The sequence below is a fragment of the Musa acuminata genome, chromosome BXJ1-8 (genome assembly GCF_036884655.1).
Source record: "Musa acuminata AAA Group cultivar baxijiao chromosome BXJ1-8, Cavendish_Baxijiao_AAA, whole genome shotgun sequence".
NCBI classification, from domain to species: domain Eukaryota; kingdom Viridiplantae; phylum Streptophyta; class Magnoliopsida; order Zingiberales; family Musaceae; genus Musa; species Musa acuminata.
Genome location: NC_088334.1, coordinates 5999472 through 6022242, shown reverse-complemented (window position 1 = coordinate 6022242; position 22771 = coordinate 5999472). Strand labels below are relative to the sequence as shown.

At 40.9% G+C, this 22771-nt stretch overlaps 4 protein-coding genes across 5 annotated transcripts; 2 read left to right on the top strand and 2 right to left on the bottom strand.

The window, feature by feature from the left end:
* The first annotated feature begins 771 nt into the window (after nucleotides 1–771).
* Nucleotides 772–7700, top strand: LOC103993503 (2-alkenal reductase (NADP(+)-dependent)). The gene is made up of 9 exons (XM_065078435.1): nucleotides 772–1221; nucleotides 1310–1626; nucleotides 1978–2032; nucleotides 2682–2693; nucleotides 4430–4651; nucleotides 5479–5656; nucleotides 6272–6438; nucleotides 6516–6598; nucleotides 7141–7700. The coding sequence occupies exons 1-9, from the start codon at nucleotides 787–789 to the stop codon at nucleotides 7517–7519; spliced, it is 1848 nt and encodes a 615-aa protein (XP_064934507.1). The 5' UTR covers nucleotides 772–786; the 3' UTR covers nucleotides 7520–7700.
* Nucleotides 7701–7839: 139 nt separating this feature from the next.
* LOC135587254 (integrin-linked protein kinase 1-like) lies at nucleotides 7840–15969 on the top strand. The gene is made up of 12 exons (XM_065078434.1): nucleotides 7840–8535; nucleotides 8676–8750; nucleotides 8830–8934; nucleotides 9522–9607; nucleotides 9933–10053; nucleotides 10264–10343; nucleotides 11207–11269; nucleotides 11391–11512; nucleotides 12794–12879; nucleotides 14090–14214; nucleotides 14809–14940; nucleotides 15557–15969. The coding sequence occupies exons 1-12, from the start codon at nucleotides 8110–8112 to the stop codon at nucleotides 15561–15563; spliced, it is 1428 nt and encodes a 475-aa protein (XP_064934506.1). The 5' UTR covers nucleotides 7840–8109; the 3' UTR covers nucleotides 15564–15969.
* On the bottom strand, nucleotides 15523–18815 carry LOC135587253 (pentatricopeptide repeat-containing protein At1g31430-like). 2 transcript variants are annotated; one of them, XM_065078433.1, is made up of 3 exons: nucleotides 16966–18815; nucleotides 16656–16879; nucleotides 15523–15835 (listed from the first exon to the last, which is right to left on the bottom strand). In XM_065078433.1, exon 1 carries the CDS (start codon nucleotides 18781–18783, stop codon nucleotides 16990–16992), a length of 1794 nt encoding a protein of 597 aa, XP_064934505.1. In that variant the 5' UTR covers nucleotides 18784–18815; the 3' UTR covers nucleotides 15523–15835; nucleotides 16656–16879; nucleotides 16966–16989. The 2 variants fall into 2 exon arrangements, with proteins under 2 accessions (XP_064934505.1, XP_064934504.1); XM_065078432.1 differs by having other exon boundaries at nucleotides 16656–18815.
* Nucleotides 18816–19884: 1069 nt separating this feature from the next.
* LOC135588958 (uncharacterized) lies at nucleotides 19885–20634 on the bottom strand. Its single transcript, XM_065081287.1, has one exon. It carries the CDS (start codon nucleotides 20632–20634, stop codon nucleotides 19885–19887), a length of 750 nt encoding a protein of 249 aa, XP_064937359.1.
* Between the last annotated feature and the right edge of the window lie 2137 nt (nucleotides 20635–22771).

Below are 22771 nucleotides of genomic sequence, written 5' to 3'. Positions count from 1 at the left end.
AAGAAGAAGAAGAATAGTCAAATGGAAATTGACCAAATATCCCTAACAATTAGTTACAAGTGCATACACACTCCCCCTTTTAAAAAGTCAAAGCGATCGAATTCAACCGTCTACCAATTTCCAAGTCAAACAACGTTTCCACCGAGTGCATGTTTTGTAGTCAAAAGTTTAGGCCTTCGCCCTAACAAATCCGTTCTCAACTCGAAGGTTTTGTTTTCGATTTCATGATCTTAGAGATGTAGACTCCTTTTCTTGTTGTTTCTTTACATCGAGAGATCGAGAAATTAAATGATGTTTTGGCTTTGGATCAAAGAGATTGGGAGATTAACAATGCATCGTTTTGTATTAGTAATATCTATTATTATTATTATTATTATACTTTCAATAAATCTTAATTCACTAAGGATTCCTTTTCTTAATTCAATTCATAATCATAATCTTAATCTATCCACTAGTTTGACTTTGAAGTTACTTATCTGACCTAACAAGCAAATTAATGCACTGCAGGAGTGAACATGTCGATCATATGCTAAACACAGTTCTTCGCCTCCTTTGTTGTCGTTCTCCACCAAACGCTTAGTTGCAGTCAATCTAGGTTTTGCTTTTCCTGGTATCTGCTCTCTTTGGCCATGGATTTCTACCAGACCTTAACCTAACCCACCTCGGTGGAAGAAGACCATGCAGTCTCTCTGTGTGTGTGAGTTGGTGGCTGCATCGCTTTGCAGGATTTCCCACCCGCTCCATGCTTTATATGCTGCTCGAGCTGCTTCGGACCAGCCATTAGCCATGGCGACCCCCACGAGCAGCTTCTTCCTTCTCCCCCTCTTCTTCGTCTTCGTCTTCCTCGTGCCAGGAAACGATGCGGTCTTCGACGTGGTGAAGTTTGGAGCAAAAGCCGACGGGAGTGCCGACTCCGCTCGGTCTTTCCTCAAGGCTTGGTCCTACGCGTGCAACTCTTGGAGCCCCGCCACCGTGTACGTGCCCGCCGGGAAGTTCCTCGTGACCCAGGCCGTCTTCCGTGGCCCCTGCAAGAACTCCATGATCAAGTTTCTGATCCAAGGAACCCTGGTTGCGCCTTCCGGCTCCAGTGGGTCGGACCAGTGGATAGCTTTTAGCGGCGTTAATGGCGTTTCCATCAGCGGCGGTGGCACCATCGACGGCGGCGGGAGTCGCCTGTGGGCCTGCAAATTAGCTGGCCGCAGCTGCCCCAGAGGCACATCGGTAAGCGGGGCTCATGCTCTTCCTTTCTGCAGTACGTAGCTGGTAGATGGATCGATCATGCGACTCGTGTTTGTTCCCCTGGTTGCAGTCGCTGACCTTCGTCAACTCCAAGAACATCGCCGTCGACGGCCTGACGTCGATCGACAGCAAGCTGTTCCACATCGTGGTCCTCCGCTGCCAGAACGTGAAGCTGAGTCGAGTCAACATCGTGGCGTCGGGGAACAGCCCCAACACCGACGGCATCCACGTTCAGATGTCCACCGGCGTCGACATCCTCCAGGCCAACATCCGGACCGGCGACGACTGCATCTCCGTCGGCCCCGGCACCGCCCACCTCTGGATCGAGCGCGTCTTCTGCGGCCCCGGCCACGGCATCAGCATCGGGAGCCTCGGCAGAGCTCAAGGGCTGCAAGAGGAGAGCGTCAGAAACGTCACCGTGAAGACGGTGACATTCTCCGGCACACAGAACGGAGTGAGGATCAAGACATGGGGGACACGCATCCAAGGCCAGGTGAGGGGAGTCGTCTTCGAGGACGCGCTGATGCGCAACGTCCAAAACCCTATCATAATCGACCAGAACTATTGCCCCGGGAACAAAGGCTGCCCTGGTCAGAGCTCCGGCATCAAGATCAGTCAAGTGAAGTACAAGAACATCAGGGGGACGTCGGCGACGCCGGTGGCCGTGACCTTCGACTGCAGCCCCAGTAATCCATGCAGTGGCATCACATTGCAAGATATTAAGCTCAGCTACTACAGTCAGCGAGCACAGTCCTCCTGCAAGTACGCTAATGGGGTTGCTTCCGGTCTCAATGTCCCACCGAGCTGTCTCTGAGATGAAGGTGGAGGTCTTTCGGGTCGTAGTAGGTTGTCTGTGCATTGGCTTGTTCAAGCCGACACCCTCTTCACATGCTGGTATACTTCATGTACAGAGATTTAGCTTCCTAAGCAATACAATCTCTCACTCCTCCCCTGCTTTACTCTTCACTGCTCTCAGCTACCTTTGACATCTTAGTTCCTTAATTCTTCATGATCAGATTTGTGAGGGGAAGCCAATGTTATAACCTGAATTATAACATTGGATCATTCTGTGTTCCACCTATGTCTACATATGTTTGATGATATTATGAACACAGACAAGACATGAACACCTCCTGTTGGACTTTTAGCTGGAGTGAGCAACAATCACAACAAAAGAAATCCTCTCTCTCTCTCTCTCTCTCTCTCTCTCTCTCTCTCTCTCTCTCTCTCCAAGCAACTAGAAACTATATTATTTCAAAAAGCATTCTCTCTCTTTTTTATTTTTTATTTCCAAGAAAATAGAAATTATATTATTTCAAGAAGTGACATCAAAGTAGCAAGATTAGGAAGGAAAGCCCTCTCTCCAAAAACCATCTACCTTATGAGTCTGAGCATAATTTATTCTAATTGCATCCTATTAATACATGATTTACCTTAAAGAGAGAGAGAGGAAAGTTTATTCTACCTTAAAGAAAGAGGAAAATCCTCTCTCTTTATTCTAATTGCATCCTTCACTTCTTTCTTCTTCCTTTTATTCTCTCCTTTTATTTTGATTTAAGTTTAATTTTGACTAGCATAATTTTCATTTTTTTTTTTGTATATCTCTTTACTTTCATGCCTCTAATCATGTTTCATGTGTCAAACATAAATCTTTCGGTATCTTCGAGTAAACTATTCGGAATCACCATTAAGAGTGAGAATTTATCTTAAAATATGATCTATCTATTTATTTTAACAAAAATATTTTTTCACTAATTAGAGTCTAATATAGTTTAATCTTCACCCCAAGTTTTCAAGACTTAAATTGGAACATGAGTCATTATTATAAATAATTATGATGATGATAGGAGGCCATTGATGAGCACATCATCTAACTTACAAGCCTTCATGACATTATTTTTTTTTAAGGCCTTTTTTTATTACATTAAAGTGTTAATTATGATTGGACTCACAGATCAACATTGATGTGGATTTCTTCTTTCCCCCACTCTCCACCTACCATCAAGACCTGAGAAATGTGAACAGACCAAATTAAGAGATGGTGCTAATTTCTTATGTCAATCTCAAACAATAAAGTGTCATAATAGACTATAAGGAACAAATGTAGGGTAGTCACATAAAATTAGCTCTTTCCATTAACATCAACCAAAGTGTATGAATGCCCCACTAATCCTCAACTTGGACCAATGTCTTGAAATATGGCATCACCTTTGGAAATGAATCTTTCCCCCTTTCACTTTGAGCATCAAACATCACAAAGTGTGGCTTAGGAGCTTAAACCCCAATGTTGCTACCAAATTTGATCTCTCTAGACCATTGGATAGTTTATTTAAGCAAATTGGATCAAATTCGATTAGATCGAGTTTTCGAACCTCAACTTATTTGTCGAGTGCTCGATGATTTCATTAATGCAAACACGTGGTCGACCTACAAGGAATTATCCATTTTAGGTAAGCTCTACACGACGACTAGCATCGACAATCCATGATAAGCCCTCTAATATTTTACTTGATGAAATTGAAGTGTGAATGTGGCTGATGTGACTTCGATGATCATGATAGAAACATTTAGCAAAGACAGAGAATCCATTCAAAGACTGCAAGAAGTGTGAACCAATCACTGGTTGGCTTGCATCTATTTCAGCTTGTTCACTTCAGCCTTCTTCTCCGTCGGGTAGCATTCACACCCACCCGCCTTTGCACACTAACTGATGTCGATTGGCACAGCATGAGCTTGGCATCTGTTCTTCCCGCAAGATTGAGTGAATCGATCCGAGGACGGATTCGGGTTCACACTGTTGCCAGATTCTCCACGGAGCATATGGCACAGATTTCTCCGCAGAAATCACGTGATATGCTGTGATCTCAATAGATACGTGTTCCGTACAACGGTATTTTCGACGTACGGTACTAAGACCCGCGGTCAACGGGCGTAGAGTCAACGTCAACGTCGAAAGGACCACGTAAAGCAGTGTCTCTGAGGGCTTTTGGATTCGACGTGGTTCGACTACCAATGGCTGGCTCCAAATACGCCACGCAGGTCGGTCAGGAAAGCGCACTGCGGCGCCTCTGTTCTATCCCCTCTATTAAAGCCCATGCGATCCTTCTCTTCGCCTCCCGCATCACTCGCCTCTTCGTCTTCGTAGCTCGCCTGCTCGGTTGTGTACTTTCTTATGGGGGAAGCCGCGGAGGAGATGGTGAGGAACAAGCAGGTGGTGCTGAAGGAGTTCGTGGTGGGAGCTCCGAAGGAGACGGACATGGAGATCAGGCAGGGGAAGGCGAGCCTCAGAGCCCCCACAGGGGTGGAGGGAGCCATCGTCGTGAAGAACCTGTACCTCTCCTGCGATCCCTACATGAGGGGGAGGATGAGGGATTACTCTGACTCCTATATCCCTCCGTTTCAGCCCGGCTCGGTATGATCGTCCGTTCACCTCTAATCTATACTGTTTGATCGGTCGTAATAATTCGTATCAGAAGATTTCTGCTTTCAAGATGGAAAGAGATTGAAATTTCTGCCTCATTTTTCTGAGGTGAGATTGACATAGTGATTTCTGAGCTTTGGGATGCTCTTCACTGGTGAATCATTTCCATCCCACTTTGCTATTGATAAGAATATACTTGTTGGGGAAAAAGATAATTAATCAGAAACTTGGCTTCTTCTTCTCTCCTCTTGAAATCTTTTTGTTTCTTGAGCAGAATAAATCATCTATTCCCTTTATGTTTGGTTAAGTACTTCTTGACCAAATTCCAATGTCAAGGAGATTGCTCTGCTCCAACAGCAGCATGTTACCTGTTCGTAATAATGCTGCTGAAATAGCTCAGCTGAAAAATGAGCTATTTGTTACATCTTTTTGAGCAAACAACTTCATCAAAAAAGGACAACAAATACATGAAACTCCGTTACTTATGATGATTCTTCAATCTTTTCTTTTTTCTTGGTGATGAGTATGAAAACATTAATAAGTTGATTCTTTTGTATCCTTATTACAGGATAAAGACAAGAAATTGCAAACTATTAGTGCTCTCTCTCTCTCTCTCTTGTCTCTCTCTCTTGTTTAACATGCATATTCAAGCTTAAATCACTAACATGTGAGGAATTGCCTGATGCTTAACATCATTACAATGCATACTTTCATGTGCATATCATCTCTCTCATATGAAAACTTGAATAATGTGATGATAAATTATTATCATATTCAAGCTCCCAGTGGCTGACTTGGTGGTTGTCATTTCCATGAAGGTGATAGAGGGCTTTGGGGTGGCTAAAGTTGTTGACTCCACAAACCCAAATTTTTGTGTTGGCGACTACATCACAGGACTAACTGGCTGGGAAGAGTACAGTACTATTGTCAGGACTGAGCAACTGAGAAAAATTGAGGTCTTTGATGTCCCTCTTTCATACCATGTGGGACTTCTCGGTATGTATCTGTTCTTGCATGCCGTCTCTGGTTCTAATTAAATTGTTCCCATATCAGTTCTCATATCTTACATGGTCTAATTTATGTACCACATGCTCATAAAAGAACCCTCATATTAATCACTAAGTACATTTTGTGACTGTATCAGATCAAGATTTAAAAAAACCGGCTGGGACAGTGATTATCGATCAGTATTTATCGGTCCGAGTAAGAACCACTGCAGGACAATCATGTTTGGCACCAACAGATATTTATTTTTTTGATACCAAAAGTATACAGTGTAGTTGGTACACCCTTACCTTACCAATTCAGTAGATTACTGAAATTAATATCTTTCCAAATTTTAAAACCTTGCATGAAATGATGCTATTTTTCGGCTTTAAAGTTCTTTTCTCAAATATCACCTCTTCTTTCTTCTTTCTTCTTCATTTGGTCATTTGACAAGGTGCACCTACTTAATGTTTGTATCTTTACATTGTACAGTTGGTAGAGTGCAACTCTTTTACCAGCTTAACTGGCATCTGTATTTGGATCCATTAAATGCAGATATAATTTCTTTGACATGTTTCGTAAGCTTAGAGGCATCATGGTCTTATAAACATTTGTGGGGAACAGGTATGACTGGTTTTACGGCTTATGTTGGCTTCTACGAGATCTGTGCTCCAAAGAAAGGGGATTTTGTCTTTGTATCTGCTGCATCTGGAGCAGTTGGTCAGCTTGTGGGTCAACTTGCCAAGCTGCATGGATGTTATGTTGTTGGTAGTGCTGGATCAGCACAAAAGGTAGGGCTTGCCTTTTCTTGAGATCGAGTCATATATCAGTTTTGCTTTTCTGGCTTACTAATTGAACTTTGTATCAGGTTGATCTTCTGAAGAACAAGCTAGGGTTTGATGAAGCATTCAATTACAAAGAGGAACCTGACTTGACTGAAGCCTTGAGAAGGTCTGTGTATATCTCATGCCACTCCCTTAGATTCTTCCCCAGCTCAACCAATTCACTATGACCTACAAATTTTGATTCATGTAAAAATTGATGTTGAACTTCCTAAAAATCGTGTTATATTATTCAATCTCAAATTTACTGATTCTCTGATATGCTCAAGTACCTTAGGTTCCTCTTGATCCAAAGTCGATCCATCTCACTTCAGTTTCTTAAAGTTTGCATATATATTTGAGTTATTGCACATGAACGTATTCGACTCTCTTGTTTTATGTTTTCTTCTTGATCTATGAGATAGAAAAAACGTCACTCCGATATTATAACTTGAGTTGGTTTACCATTGTTAACTTGGAATTAAGTATTTTAGCATTTTATACCATGAACTTGAGAGGTCCGAGAAGAAATTGAACTGCATTTCAGCATTTTATACCATGTGCATTTTACAGATGTTGCCGATAACTTCACAGATTCATCATTACACATTGGCTGCAAGTTTGAACTCACCCAAACCATCCTTGTGCCTCTTGATCTGCTGAAACTTGCAGCTACTTCCCAAAGGGCATCGACATCTACTTCGACAACGTAGGTGGCGCCATGCTCGACGCAGCACTGCTCAACATGAGAGTCCATGGTCGGGTCGCCGTATGTGGGATGGTCTCTCAGCACGCCGTCTCTGACCCCAAGGGGATCTCCAACCTCTACACCCTCGTGATGAAGCGCATCAGGATGGAGGGCTTCATCCAGAGCGACTACCTGCACCTGTTCCCCAAGTTCTTGCCCACCATCATAGATCTCTACAAGCAGGGGAGGATTGTTTACATCGAGGACATGAACGAAGGTCTCGAGAACGGACCATCAGCATTCGTCGGCCTTTTCACCGGCAATAATGTGGGCAAGCAGGTCGTGTGTGTCTCAAGGGAGTAGCTTGATCTGTTCTTTGCCCTGATAAGAGGCAGAGTGTGTCCAAATTCCTCTTCCACAATGTAATGTTTTGATCTGAGAGTGCAATCTGCTAGAAAGATATTAAATGCTATGAGGTTGACAATGCATTTGTAAATCTTGATATGAATTTAATGGCCAAATATAATTTTAAGAGGAAGAATAAGGGATGAGAAATGGTGCATGTTTTGTGTTCAAAGGAATAAGTCAGAGCCACAGATTTGCGGTTATTTAACCGCCACTTCCTTCCCTCCGATAAAAGGCGGCCTCGCTGTCCTCTTCTCCGGAAAACTAGGGTTTGCAGCTTCCTCCACACCCCCAAATCCGCCCCCATTCCCTCCCTTCCCCTCCTTCTTCTCCACCTCCCTCCAATTCCTTCCCCTCGATCCCCCCATCCCTCCACTCACCAATCGTCTCCCCGGTTCTGGATCGAAACCGGGGTGTAACTCTGATCTCCTTCCGAAACCACCGTGGAGGATGTGATCTTCAACTCCCCCACTTTTCCTTTCGTGTTTGTTCTTGGTAATTGGTGGGAGTTGGAGGCTCTGCTTTCGGGGACGAGGAGATCGACGGAGATGGAGGCGGCGAAGCAGCTCAAGCGCGGCATTTCGCGGCAGCTCTCTGGGGGTTCTGTGAGGAGGAGCGGGAGGTTTAGCTTCAAGCGCAACCTCTCCTTCGACCCGCGGCTTAGCAATGTCAGTAGGTTTAGCTTCGGGCGGCAGTCCTCGCTAGATCCGAACCGTGGGACGAGGAGCCCCGCCAGGGAGGAGCTCACGGTGCCGGAGAACCTCGACTCCACCATGCAGCTGCTGTTCTTGGCGTGCCAGGGGGACGCTAAGGGGGTGGAGGAGCTCATGGAGAATGGCGTCGACGTGAACAGCATCGATTTGGACGGCAGGACGGCGCTACATATAGCGGCGTGTGAGGGACATATCGGTGTCGTGAAGCTGTTGTTGAGCTGGAGAGCCAACATCGATGCCAGGGATCGGTGGGGCAGCACGGTAAAAATCTTTATCTTTCTGCTGCTTGTGATATCTCATATGCTTCCATATGTTCGTTTAGTGTTAGAACATGCTTTTGGATAAATCCTATTGCGACTGATAGAAAATAGGGCGTTCACAACCTGGTTATTGCATCGTAGGCTGCTGCAGATGCCAAGTACTACGGCAACGTTGAAGTGTACAGCATCTTGAAAGCTCGAGGAGCCAAAGTCCCGGTATTTCTTCTTTTTCCTACCAAACCATTTCTTTTAATAGGAGCAAGAACCTCCTCAATTTCTCTCCTGATGTCTCCAGAAAACCAGGAGGACTCCCATGGCTGTGTCAAATCCCCAAGAAGTTCCAGAGTATGAGCTAAATCCAGGGGAGCTTCAGTTCCGACGAGGTGAAGAGGTCCTAAAGGCATGTTCTTCCTGACTTTTGCCTACACCTAAGTGTCTAACATGAATGACATATTTAGCTTATATGCTACATTTTCAGAAAATAGAAATATGCCAGTTATCCATTTCTATTTTCTATCGCGATGTTATGTTTCTATCCTTTTGGACAGGAGAATCTGATGATAAAGATAGTGTGAATCATTTGAAATTATGGTCTGGACAGAAAAAGATGCTAAATGATAATTGTAGCGACATATGAGGGTTATATGGCTGCTTTATATGCTGATGAAAACATATATGATAAGAAATAGCAGGTCAATAAAGCATACAAAATATTGGATTTAATATTTGGAGTAAGGTACCAGAAAGTGGCGGTTGCAGGAAAACATCATTTCTTTGGTGTTGTAGTTTTTTGATACCATATAGTTTAGTTCATGCCTGTTCTTCTAGATTCAAGATATATAAACTGAATTTAATTTCGCAATAGAGCTGCATTATTCTCCTTATTGATTCCTTGGTCATCGTTTTATTGATGCTTCTTTAAGCCATATGGTAATTCTTTTATTGATTGATGGAAGTTCATTATTTCCTTTTTCAACACTTTGTCAGGATACTTACCAAGTCGCTAAGTGGAATGGTACAAAGGTTTCTGTGAAAATCCTTGACAGAGAAAGCTATTCAGACCCAGATAGAGTGTAACTGCTTAACCTGCTCTTTTTAAGCTTTAATATAGTTATTCCTATCTGTATAAAAGAATAGGTGGTAGGTCATTTTTATTTATTGAAATTGTTCTGAGTCAAACTCTCCTGAACTATGAGTTGATTATATCTTTTTGTGTAGCAAATTCGAATGTTGTGATTGTCCCATAAAACACTTACCTGATTTTTCAGCACCACTAGAAGGGCTTTCTCTGATGTCCTTACTCTGTCTGTCCCTGATATCATACTAATAGAAACTGTTTATAGACTTCGTTTCTTGCATATACTAATAGAAACTGTTTAAGATGTCTTTCATCTGCAGAAATGCATTCAAATATGAACTGAATCTGTTACAAAGGGCCCGTCATCCGAATGTAATTCAGTTTGTAGGAGCTGTCACCCAAAATATACCAATGATGATTGTTTCGGAGTACCATCCAAAAGTAAGTAATCTATGGACTACTCCAATTCTTCAACTTACCATACCTTCACATGTTCATTGCCTTATGATTTTTGCAAAATAAATCACTCTTGCCTTTCTATTGTCTATGACTCTATCTCATCAGGATGTTATCCACATTTTTTTATCTACAAGAGTATCATGTTAGTTTTTTAATCATTATGTTTTGATTCTCTTCTCTGTGAAAACTCAGGGTGACTTAGGGAGTTACCTTCACAAGAAAGGACGTCTGCAGCCCCATAAAGTTATTAGATATGCTCTTGAAATTGCCAGGTATGCAACAAACTACTTTCAAAGTTTGTCCAAAGCTAATAGTAAACTCCTTAGAATTGCTTGCTGCAAGGTTGGTTATGAAACTGTAGCTTATAAATTTTGTTTTGATATTTGAAGTTGCACTTTTAGGAATTTGAAAAAGCTAGTGATATTGTTTGTAGAAACTTGTGGAATTTTTTTCTTACATAACGTCCCACCAATCGAACTTCATGATTTGGCTAATACCTAAGAGAGAGTGCAACTAACTTTCCGACTGTGATGAGCTGCACTAGCAAGGACACCATGACTACGTCTTGTTTATTATTTGCTTCCTTTTGTATATTTTTATGCTCATTTGTACTTAATAAATGGAACTTTAAACGTACAGTCATTACCAATAACAGCAGAAGCACCATCAATGTCAGCAGGCTTTTTCCTGAACGTAAAGGATTATGGATTGGGCACTAGTTGCAACTATGATGCCCAAAATTATAAATTCATCTGAACTTGATTTTTTGGCCATATGGTGATTGTCATGAGCAGATTCAATATATTAGTTAGAAAGAAGCAAAGTTCACTTTTGGTACTCATTGCAAGAGATGTGATGATATGCAGTTTATGTTGAGAAATGTGGAGGAACAAAGCACTCAATTACCTTAAACAACAACTGACTTAGTTGTGTTAAAAACCAATGATATAGTTAGCATATAGTAGATATTCCCAAAAATAATGTGTGGTATTCTTACAGGCTAATATCACCAAAACTAGTGCAGAGTGTATCAAACGCTCCTGTTTCACTGCATGTATCTGAATCTATACAAGGGCTTTTGTTTCCAGTAACATGAAAAGTGTTTCTGATGCTGTGGCTATTGCTTCATATTCAGGGGAATGAATTATCTCCATCAATGTAAACCGGACCCAATCATTCACTGCAATTTAAAACCAAAGTAAGATGGACCAATGAGGAAGTGAGCTCATTTTCATACATATATATCATGCATTGCGATTTAATTTGATCATTTGTTCATGTACTGTACTTTAATATTCAAAGTTTTGGTAAGGTGCCAGAAATATCTTGCTCGATTGTGGTGGACAATTGAAGGTTGGAGGCTTTGGGTTAGTCAACCTATCAAAAATTTCACCTAATAAAGCTAAATTGGCAGATTCCAAAGCTCAAATTGACAACTTGAGTAAGTCCTTTTGCTTTTTCAACCAGCACAAATTGAGTAAGTTCTTTTGCTTTTTCAACCAGCATTCAGAATCTGACAGACCAAGCTCCCTCTAGGAGTGTGAAAAATTTATTGCTACTCCATATGTACATTGTTATGTACTTTAAGTGATACTTCTATGAGTGGAATGTGTTTAATGTATTTTTGAACTAGCTTTGCTTTGTATGCCAAGGACTAATTTAAAGTACTATATGATAATATACTCTGCTGTTTTCTTTCTTTCTTGAATGGAAATGTATCTGTATCCTCTTTTGAGTAGTTCCCTAATAGCAAGTACAAAGTATTCTATTCAAGAATCCAGTTCCATAAGTAAATTATAATTTACTTGATTGAAGTCAATAATAATCATCTTAGTTACTTTAAATGTCATATTTGTGAATCTGGATGACAGATGCACTTCTAAATAATGGACCAGAAGCAGATTTATTGGAAAATTACATCAAATTTCTATTTGACATTGATTCTTCTGAGATACTGACAACTGATAAGTTAAAAATTATTTGTGAAAAAGAATAAAGAAGTAAAAGTGATTGGCATGCTTAATCTACAAGAATCTAATTATTATAAATATCAACTGGTGAATAGAGCAAAAGCAAATGTCTCTACCACGGAAGAATCACAACAAAAATTAAAATTCAAGTATCATAAAGATTGGGTGCAACAATCCAAAATAAGAAAACATACTAGTTCATATTTGATATGCATTTTGCACTTGCCCGATATTATTTCTTGTTGCCTTCATTTGGGTTTTTTTCAGTTATTTCTTTCCCATTCTAGCATTCCTAATTAAAAAAATGATTCTCTTATCTTAATGTTCTTTTCTCGACTTGGATTAGATTATAGAGTAGATGACAACAAACAACCAATTTTGCTTACTGATGTCTAGGTTGGTTTCTTTTATTAGCTATTGGATAGACCAAATTATGGGAGCAGTGATGTTCAAGACTATCCAATAGAATAAGAAGCATTAAAACAAAATTTCTAGGTTGATTGGTTGATTATTGTTTATCTCTAGCTGCAATGTTGTTACTATTGAAGATTGAACTGTATCATGACAAGCAATGGTTGTATGTATTAGTTTATGTATTTCACGGTTGAAAATAAAAGAATGAACTCTGTATCACTTCATTACTTCACTAAATAAATGTACATATTTTTTTTTTATAAAAGCACTGGACAAGAGTCTGATGCTTGTTTGAATCAATATTCTTACAGTTTAAAAGTAACAATGTCTTCTGGTAGGTTTGTACATGGCACCGGAGGTTTACAGGGACGAAATATTTGACAGAAGTGTTGATGCATTCTCCTTTGGTCTCATTCTTTATGAGGTTCGTAAAGCTATAACTTTCTTCTAACAGTTTTCAGTGTTTTATAATGAAAAATGTCACTTTTTGACACTGAAGGAGAAAAAAAATATCAATCTCTTAACAGATGCTTGTACTAATATGTAGCAGAGCAAACTAGTATTATGTGTGAACCATTACACAGTATCTAACTGGTACTTGCTATCAGGCATCAACTAGCTTGTTCATATTGTTTTCCTATATTTGAAATATTCATGGAAATATCTTCATATTTTGGACAATTTTCTGCTAGTTTTTGTTAAATTATTTATTCATCTTGGAACCTCATGAAGTGGTTTTCATTGTAGTCTGACTATTGAATCATATTTACCATGGACCATGGTAAATTATGTTATATTCAATATAAATTACAAAAGATGGCTAAAATAGTTGATTGTGCTACACATTTGGTCGATCGGATGGTCTCTGTTGGGTTCTCATTTTTTACATCAGGGCATACATGTTCCTAGCAGACGTGTTTTTTTGTTTTTTGTTCCTAGCGAACGTTAGGGAGAATGGGAACAAGGAGAGAGAGAGAGAGAAAGCAAGAATATGGTGATAATTGGCTCAGTATTGAGGACTCTTGACAGATTGGAAGTTCTTTTTAACAGGTTTGGCATCTTTGATTTCTTGTAGAAAAGTCATACCCATCAGACAGCATATACAAAAACCTCGTGGAGCTGCTGTGGGAATTTGCTTTTCTCTATGCAAATATGAAACTTTTCAACATATTGTCACCTTACATCTTGATTGTATTTTATATCAAATGAATCTCAAATCAATAATGTCAATAGATTTCATTATGTAGTCTCTGCTGAAGTTAATAACATTAAAGTCATTATCTATTGAAGAGGTCTTCCTTCTCACAATGCAACATACCATGAGGAAAGCTGGATATAGAAAGTAGGTTGTTTCATGTGCAAGATACATGTTGTCATGCATTTTGCATTTGTTGAAGGCATCCTCTTCAGCAGTTCTGCTGGAGACTGTGCTAAGAGGGATATGAAAGTTGGGAGGAAGATAATGGCAGGTTCAACAAGAAGTTGGCCTAAAACTTTGCCTTGCATTTTAAATGGACAATGAAAGATCGACTGTAATTTTATGTCTTGGTGTTATATGAATTGTTAATTTATCAATAGTAAATATTATTTTTTTTCCTCTTTTTGATTGTTATATACTCTCTTGATGGTTTCAGATGATTGAAGGAGCACCAGCCTTTCACCCAAAGGGCCCAGAAGAAGCTGCTAGAATGATTTGCTTGGATGGGTTGAGACCCCTAATGAAGAACAAATCAAAAGGTTATCCTCTAGATGTAAAAGAGTAAGTTTGACATATTGCTAAAGTCAATGCATTTTCTTCTGTTTCTCCCATTCTCTTTTTATTGTATTTCCAAGTAAACATTCTGACTAAGTTCGATAAATTTTGGCCCATTTCGATCGACTTCTAATTATAAGTCCAAAATTCTAACTTCATATAAATTCTGGTAGATAGCTGATAATTCATTACTACACCCCCCATAAAAAAAAAAAAAAAAAAAAAAAATCTCCATGTTAGTATTATATGTGTATCAATATGACATGTTCTGACATATCTTGAGGATGTTATTTTGATGCCTTTGCTTTAGACTATTATCTCGGCCTTATATGCTAGCACTAACGAGTACTCTGCACATGTTATGCTACCTGTCTAGAGAAAGACCAGAGAAGCTTTGCAACTACCAGCTTCTCTTGGAAAAATGCATGTCATGAAAACGCCTGGATGAACCGAGCAAAGTTAGGGATCAGATCATCATACAATTTTCTTCCATGTCTTTGTTATTTTCAGTGGTTACACAGATGTTCACCAAATCATTCGCATCTCATGATGAACAAATAGTGTCTAAACTATGTTCCTTTTTTTTTGTTTTTTTGGCAGATTAATTGAAGAATGTTGGGATCCTGATCCTGTAGTGAGACCAACCTTTTCAGAAATAATTATTCGGCTCGACAAAGTTTATGCCACTTGTCTCAAGCAGGGGCGGTGGAAAGACACCTTTAAACTCCCTTGGTATGCACCAATATTCTCTAAGATCATGATGATTCATTCATGTGCCATGTTCTTGAATATCTAGACAAGAAATTGGGTTTAATGCAACAAGCCCATTGGAAAAATCCCTAACCAGAAGCATCCTTTTTTTATTTAGTACAAAGAGTTTCTTGGATGCTTTACAGAAGAGAGTTCAATTTTTATAGGACTTTTGACACAATAATGCATTCAATTAATCTTCTTTTTTTTCTAGATATGTTTGTGCTTCTTTTGATTTTTCAAGTTTATGTATTTTTTATCACTACTAACATTTATGGTTGTATTGGTTATTGATAAGTAGAAATAGATGGCTTAACATGTAAACATAGAAAGAATGGTAAGAAGCATTCCTCACATCAGCCAAAGCATAATACATATCATTCTCAACAGAACCTGAAAATGCTTTTCATATGTAGTTCATCTTTTCCATTATGCTAGTTGAGAACCTCTTCATTTATGAAGCCAAAGTCCCCCATAGCTGTTCTAGATATTTCATTTTAAGTTAGATAAACAAGTTATTTGTCTTACTGTACCTGGACTTTATGCTCTCAGTATTCTCATGCATGACATGTAACAAGAAGTTATTATTAATTTGCAGGAAATAAAGACAGATATGGGGAGGTCTGTGTATTGCATCAGTTGTACATGTTAAACCCAACATGCTTCTTCAATGTACATGCTCTTAAACTAAACAATGTCAAGAAACTAGAACAGTTCTCTTCTTTGATAGTTGACACACACACACAATTGAAGCATCAGTCACAATGGAAGTCCTCGACCTGTGCACAGGTACTGTGGTTATCATCCTTCGCAGTTGTTATCAGACAATGGAACTCCTTGATTTGTTAGAAATGTATGTCGCTCATGGCTCACATTACTGTGAAGAAAAGAAAGAAAAAAATGATTTAGGTAGATTGTAGAGATTTGTGGGTGGGAAATATCAAGTGTTAAGTGCTACTGTTTGAAATATAAATTATTTCTGATGAATGGAAGGTGACAGTCCATTGTTTCTTTTTCTGTGCATTCCTAGACTGGTGATTATTATTGTGCTTCCAAGGCATGAAGTTTACCAAACACATGTAAACATAAAGTGAGTTGGCTCTTGGAACTTAAATGACCATCGCTAAGTAAATATTCTACTTCTGCATACTTCCCCAAATAACTCAACACACCCTTCTCCAAGAATAGGAGAATGATTTAATGAATTCATGGTGTTCATCCATTTTTCTTCAATATGCTGCTATAGTCTTCCAAAGGAAAATTAACAGTAATAATGGTGTTTGCTATATAGAGAAATTTTGAAATTGGTTAAGACTTATACTTGATCAAGACTGAAAGTTAAGTAAGCACCAAAAAAGAAGAAAATAGAGTTCCAGTTCCAGTTGACCAAGTAAACCAGACTTATGATATGATGAGCAAAGCAAACTATAATTTGAGAGTAAAAATAAATGATACTGCTGGTGTAAAATATTTTCTATTTTGAATCATGTTTTACATGATAAATTTGATCAGTCTATTTTACCGTTTTCTGACTGCTGGTGTTGACATATCAAATGTCAATGGGGCAGTGAACGTTGCCCCTATCAACAGCATATATCCTACGAAAGTTGTCGAGGTCAACTACTCCAATATTGTGTAAACATTTGCAAGACTATTGCAGACTGCATGATCAGGTATCAAGAGTACGGAAACCTAACCTTGAAATACAACAGGCAAGCGAAGCAAAGTAATAGACCAGGCAGCCGTTCCGAGTTCTGTGAAACTTATGATGATCCACTGCTGGGCTTCTCTTGCTCCCTTAGCTTTGCATCACCTTGGCATCCTCCCTCTTCCTACTCTCTAGGACTGTGATCTTCTATCTCCTCAAGCGGCAGCGGCAGAGGGGGCTGCCTCTTCGCCGGATGTGCCTAGTGCCTAACCACTGAAACAAAAGAAGAAGGTTCCTTTGTTTCCTGATTAATCAAAAAATGCCTAGCTCCTAATAAAGGTGAGATCATGATTCGCAACCTTGTACTTTTCGTCAAGTTTGATTCATGGTCCCTCCCATGTTGAAAGACAGGACTCATCGTATGATTCCGAAAATAGGTGTCCATGGATCACCCAAAGAAACTCATATATCATATCTGACTGATGGTGTGATCTGTCTGTAGCTAAGAACTCATGCACTATTCCATTCAATTCAATGAAAGAGCATCCTGGTATCTTATGTATGCTCCAATTGCGCATAACTCCTCTGACCTTGTTCACATCACTCCACCTTGATGAAACAGCATATATATTTGACAGCAAAACATGCCCCGCACACCTCCTTGGCTCCAATTCCAGAATTCTTTCTGCTGCATATTCTGCTAGTTTGACATTCTCCTTACCTCGACAAGCGAAAAGCAGCGATCGCCAAATGACCACATCAGGTTTAATTGGCATTTCCTTGATGAACTTTTTTGCCTCTTCCAGAAGATTTGCACGACCAAGAAGATCAACTATACATCCATAGTGCTCTATTTGAGGTATGAGTCCGTAGCGATGTACCATTTTGTTGAAGTAGTGGTACCCTTTGTCAACAAACCCTCCATGACTACAAGCAGTTAAAACCCCGAGGAATGTAATCTCATTTGGCATGGCCTCATCTGATAATTCCATTTCCGAGAACAAATCCAATGCCTCCTTTGGATATCCATTCAATGCCAGACCGGATATCATCACAGTCCATGAAATTACATCCTTCTGGGCAAGTCCTTGGAAAACCTCGAAAGCTCTCTGAACGTCCCCACACTTTGAGTACATATCAATTAGAGCATTCTTCACGGATAGGAGTTTTCCTATATTGTTCACATCACAATACTTGTGGATATTCCTTCCTTGTGCATGCGCGCCCAGCTGTGCACAAGATGACACAACAGAAGCTACGGTGGGATCTTCAGCTCTAACTCCAGCCATCTGCATCTCTCTGAACAGCTCGATGGACTCCCTGAACTGACCCGATTGGGTGTACCCAGAAATCATCGATGTCCAGCAGACAACATTCCTTTCAGGAATTCGATCGAACAACTTGCGAGCATCCTCAATATAGCCACACCCTGCATACATATTAATCAGAGAAGAGCCCAAAAAACAGTTCAGATCGAAACCATAGATGACAACCAGGGCATGGATCCTTCTTCCAGGCTCGATCGCTCCGATCCTCCCACAAGCAATCAACGCACTCACTGGAGTGATTGCATCCATCGTGATTGATCTACGGACCATATTCCCAAAGACCGACAACGCTTCTTGGCACAAACCGACCTGCAAATACCCCGATATCATACTACTCCAGGACACCACGTCACGGGCGGAATCCTCGGCCAAATCAAAGACCCTCCTTGCAGCGACATGGAAGCCGCAGACAGAGTACATATGGATGAGGGAGTTGAGAACGAAGTTTTCACTTTCGAACCCAAGTTTCAGGCTCAAAGAATGAATATTTTCGCCCTCCTTGGGGCGTGGGAACGCGGCGACGGCTTTAAGGACGGCGGTGAAGGCGTAATTGTCGACGTCGACGCCGGCTCTTCGGAGCAGATCGAATAGGGAGATGGAGAGGTCGGGGTTGGGGCCGCGAGCGAGCGAGTGGAGGAGGGAGTTCCAGAGATGGAGGTGGTTGTTCCGGAGAAGGCCAGCGGCGATGGCGCGAGCGAGGAATTGGCGGAGGTGGCGACTGGTCGAGATGGAGATGGAGCTGGATAGGAGAAGCCATTGGGAAAGGGAGGAGGAGGGAGGATTAGGGTTTGAGGTAGTGGAATGGAGTCTGAGGAAGAACCTCTGGAGTTTAGGGAATGATGAATGCATCAGGATTGATGGATTGATTTGATCGTAAACGCATCATGTGATCTGAAAATATTATGTCTTTTTACATATTTATCCCTGTAGAGCATCCAAATAACGCTTTAGGCCTTAGAAATCTAATTATGATATATTTATTTACACTGAAACCCACTAAACCAAACTGATTATAATGGTTTTCAACAACATCGTAATATTTTTATTTACCAACTTTAAAGTGAATTAAAGTAATAGGAAGGATATAATTATGGAAAAAATTATAGGATGATTTTATTAAAAAATATTTCTCATTGTTGGTTTTTCTCGTAATATGTTTGTATTTTTCTCGTATGATACCCATATTTTCTATAGCAATACTCATAAAATACATCGTTATCATTTATCACCTATCGCCTTCACCCTCGTCTATCGTTGTTGTCACACCTTCATGTATCGACTTCACCCTCACTCAAATGCATCGAGTATGAAAGACAGAGGCATCCTTGGAAAAAATAAAATATATCTTTTTCAGAAAAATTATCGAAAACTCTTATGTAAATATTTTCTGTCATATGTGACTCTATATAATAATTCTGCAATATTAAACGAGGCTGATAACGAGTAAAACAATTTGGGAGGTCATATCACGAATCAGATAGGATTGACAATCATTTTTAACACTATGGTATGCAGATCGGATCAACAATCGCCTTCTACTCAAAAGTCCTAATCTAATAAACGAGAATCGAACTAAATAGATACGCCACCGATTGAGATTTGGATTGCATACCGCAATGTGCTGTGGTTGGATAGTGAACCAAAGTCCAAACACGGAACTAAGAGATCAACGCAGTCACCGTCGCACGTGCTGGAATTCGACGACTCTGAATGCAGTAATCGAGGAACAGGGGACGACCAGTCTGACCACTCTTCCGTCCGCTCCTGCGACGGCCACGCTGCGTTCCTCTCTCTCTCTCTCTCTCTCTCTCTCTCGACTAAGAACTGGTGAACTTGCAATCGTTTTGTGTCTCATGGTGTTATTTGCAATAGTGTTGATGGGATATGTATGTGTGTTACAATGAAAGATAGAAGGAAGTGCATATGCATTCAGCAGCAGAGGAATTGATGTCAGCCGGTGTCTTCCTTGTTGTGGTGGTTGTTCTTGCGGTGGGCACGCTTCTTCCTTCTGCCAATTCCACCAAAAGGGGCACCGCCGCTCCTCCTCCTCCGCTCCGCCTCGTTGATCGTCTCCAGCTTCGGCTTCCAGGAGCGGCAGCTCACCAACTGCTTGTAATCCTTCGCCAACTCCTCGGTGGTGCACACTCTCCTCCCTCTCCTATCCATAGCCTCCTCTTCCGATGCCGATCTCCACAGGCAATCCAGGTACTCTTCGGACACGCGGACCTGGAGCCTGCCGGCGGCCGTTTTCTGGATCTCGATGAGCCGCGGGAGAGGGGCGCCGGCGCCGCCCCCCCGCTGCTTGAAGGCTCCGAAGCAGGAGGCGAGGGAGGCGAAGGATAGGGCGGAGTGGAAGAAGTGGGAGGAGAGGAGGAAGTAGGTGTGGCCCGGGAGCAGGCAGTCGTCGGGGGACAGGGCGGGGAGGGGCTGGCCGATGACGAAGGCGTCGGAGCGGCAGAGGAGGTGGAGGGGGTGGCTGGCCATGAGCTCTGCGGCGGAGACACGGCAGTGGTAGAGCTTGATGTGGCCGTCAGGGCCCACGAGACGGACGGAGGGCTTCGGCGAGTCTGCTGTAGCTTCGTCGTCGTCATGGGCGGTGAACCAGGAAGAGGAGGAGGAAGAGGAGTGGCGTGTGGCGCCTGCTGCTACGTGGAAGCACCATGGGATCATTTGCAGACCGAAGAAGGGTTTGAGACCCATCTCCTCCTGCACTTAATAGTTACCACTCATACGAGAGAGAGAGAGAGAGAGAGAGAGAGAGATGGAAGCAACGGGCATTGGGAAGACGGGACTCAATGCCTGCGGTGCAGAGTGAACACACAGAGCAGACCCAACAGAGCAGTGGGTACTGTAATATATGGCTCATGTTGAACAAAAGCTTCACTTAGTTTACTTTTCCTTCTTTCTTCATAATTATTTAATAAAAAAACCACTGCATTATAATATCACATATAAAAAGTATTGGTGTAGTGATAATATCAAATCAAACCAATCAAATATTACATCTACCACAATCATCGCTTACTAAATTTTGATGATTCAAAATCTCATTCGATAGTAAGTGAATTATTTCTATGATTTAGATCTTTGATCTTTTTAATTTATAAATAAGAATAATAATCTGATGGTATGTCAAAATCTATCCTCAGGTGTAAAATATGGTAAAGGTAAAGAAATCAAAGTGAACCAAAGAAAGCTTGGTCAAACACCCTCCCTCATCTTTTCTTTTCTCCGAGTGCAATTAATGTAGTTCCTATCCTCATGAGATTGGTAATGCTTCACCTTCACATATTATCTGTTTGGTCCAACACAAGCTTTGACGTGAAGAGGAAATGGATAGAAGCGACGGCTGCGTGGCGTCTATCTTTTTCCTCCCTTTTCACGTGCTCTTCCTCCGAGGAGACTCCCTTTGAGCCCTTCACTGCATTTAATATCGAAATCTTCTCATTGACATATGATTTTTTTTCTAGGGAAAATTTTCGATGTAACTTTTGGTCGTCTCATTTTACTACATTATCTTACTTTTATCATTATCATTAATGTTGTCGAATATTGAGACACATAGTTTCCACATACTCCATGAGAAGGCTATGATTGTTTAGACCTTTATCCTTCTTTTTCTTTGCTTTCACACGTGCAAAATTTCTTTGAACTGCCAATCTGCTCCCCCAATTTCCACGCTATGCTTCTGGCGTGTACAGAGACTCTTCTTTTGTCTACTTGTTATCCATATGTCTCAAACCAATTAAAGTGACAAGGACTGGCTCAATAGACCTTGGGCTCTTTTTTTCTTGAAAGGAATATTATCTCCATTAATCCATCAGCTGCAAGCTAATCACACAGGTCTCCTTGCAGAAACTATTGAATTCAGCTTCCCAACTTGAGCTGATTCTTGTATGTGACCAAAACTAGCTAACAGATGTACTAAAACTCGCTGGCATTCCTCATCACCTAATTGGTCATAACTAGCTCAATTGATTTAGGCTGCCACATCTTCTTCCTTGTAACCTCCACTCTCTCTCTCTCTCTGTCACATCCCCTTGGTAGGATTGGGTGTAAGACTGATGTAATCACTGGTAGGGGCAGTAGCTCAACACCAAAGAGAGAAATGCTGGGTGGGAGCCATTCTGATGGTTCCAGAGACATCAAAGAGAGTTGGCTATCAAACATTGGATTGTCTCTACCTCCTTTTCCCCAAGTCAGGAACCATTTGAAGCCAAGCACCTTAGTACCATTGTCAAAGAGATCAAAAGATGAATTCAACTGGTTCTTTTCTTAAATCAAAGCCCAATACATAGTGGCAGAAGAGCAGTCAAATAAAGTGTGCTTGGCCAAATCTTGAAGAGGACAGAATACCAAACAAGGCTCGGGCAACGAATGAAAGATTCCAGATGGCAAATCCAATGTAGGTAGCTTGCTCCAGAATAATTATCAAAGAAAGAACTTATTTGGAGAACCAATCCTTGGCCTCCACACTACCTTGCAGCCAAACCAGCATGCCTCACTTTCATTTTCTCCATTCTTTTACCTACATGCACCATATGCAGTAACTCCATATTCACTTATCATCACAGGGGACAGGAGAGATATGAATGCCATAAATTCTCTCCACAAGAAAGGGATGGAAAATTATAGTTAAATCATCTCACTAATATTAATAAAAGTTACCCTCTTTCTAGAAGGGAAGTTAACAACCTAAGGTTGAGATCATAATCCCATTTCCTACAAGTTAGGCAATACCTCCCTTAATATTGCCTACAAAATGACAAGTTCCTTCTGTTGTTTAGCTCCCTTCAGCAATATTTGGCAGTCTGGATACACAGAATCATGTCATTGT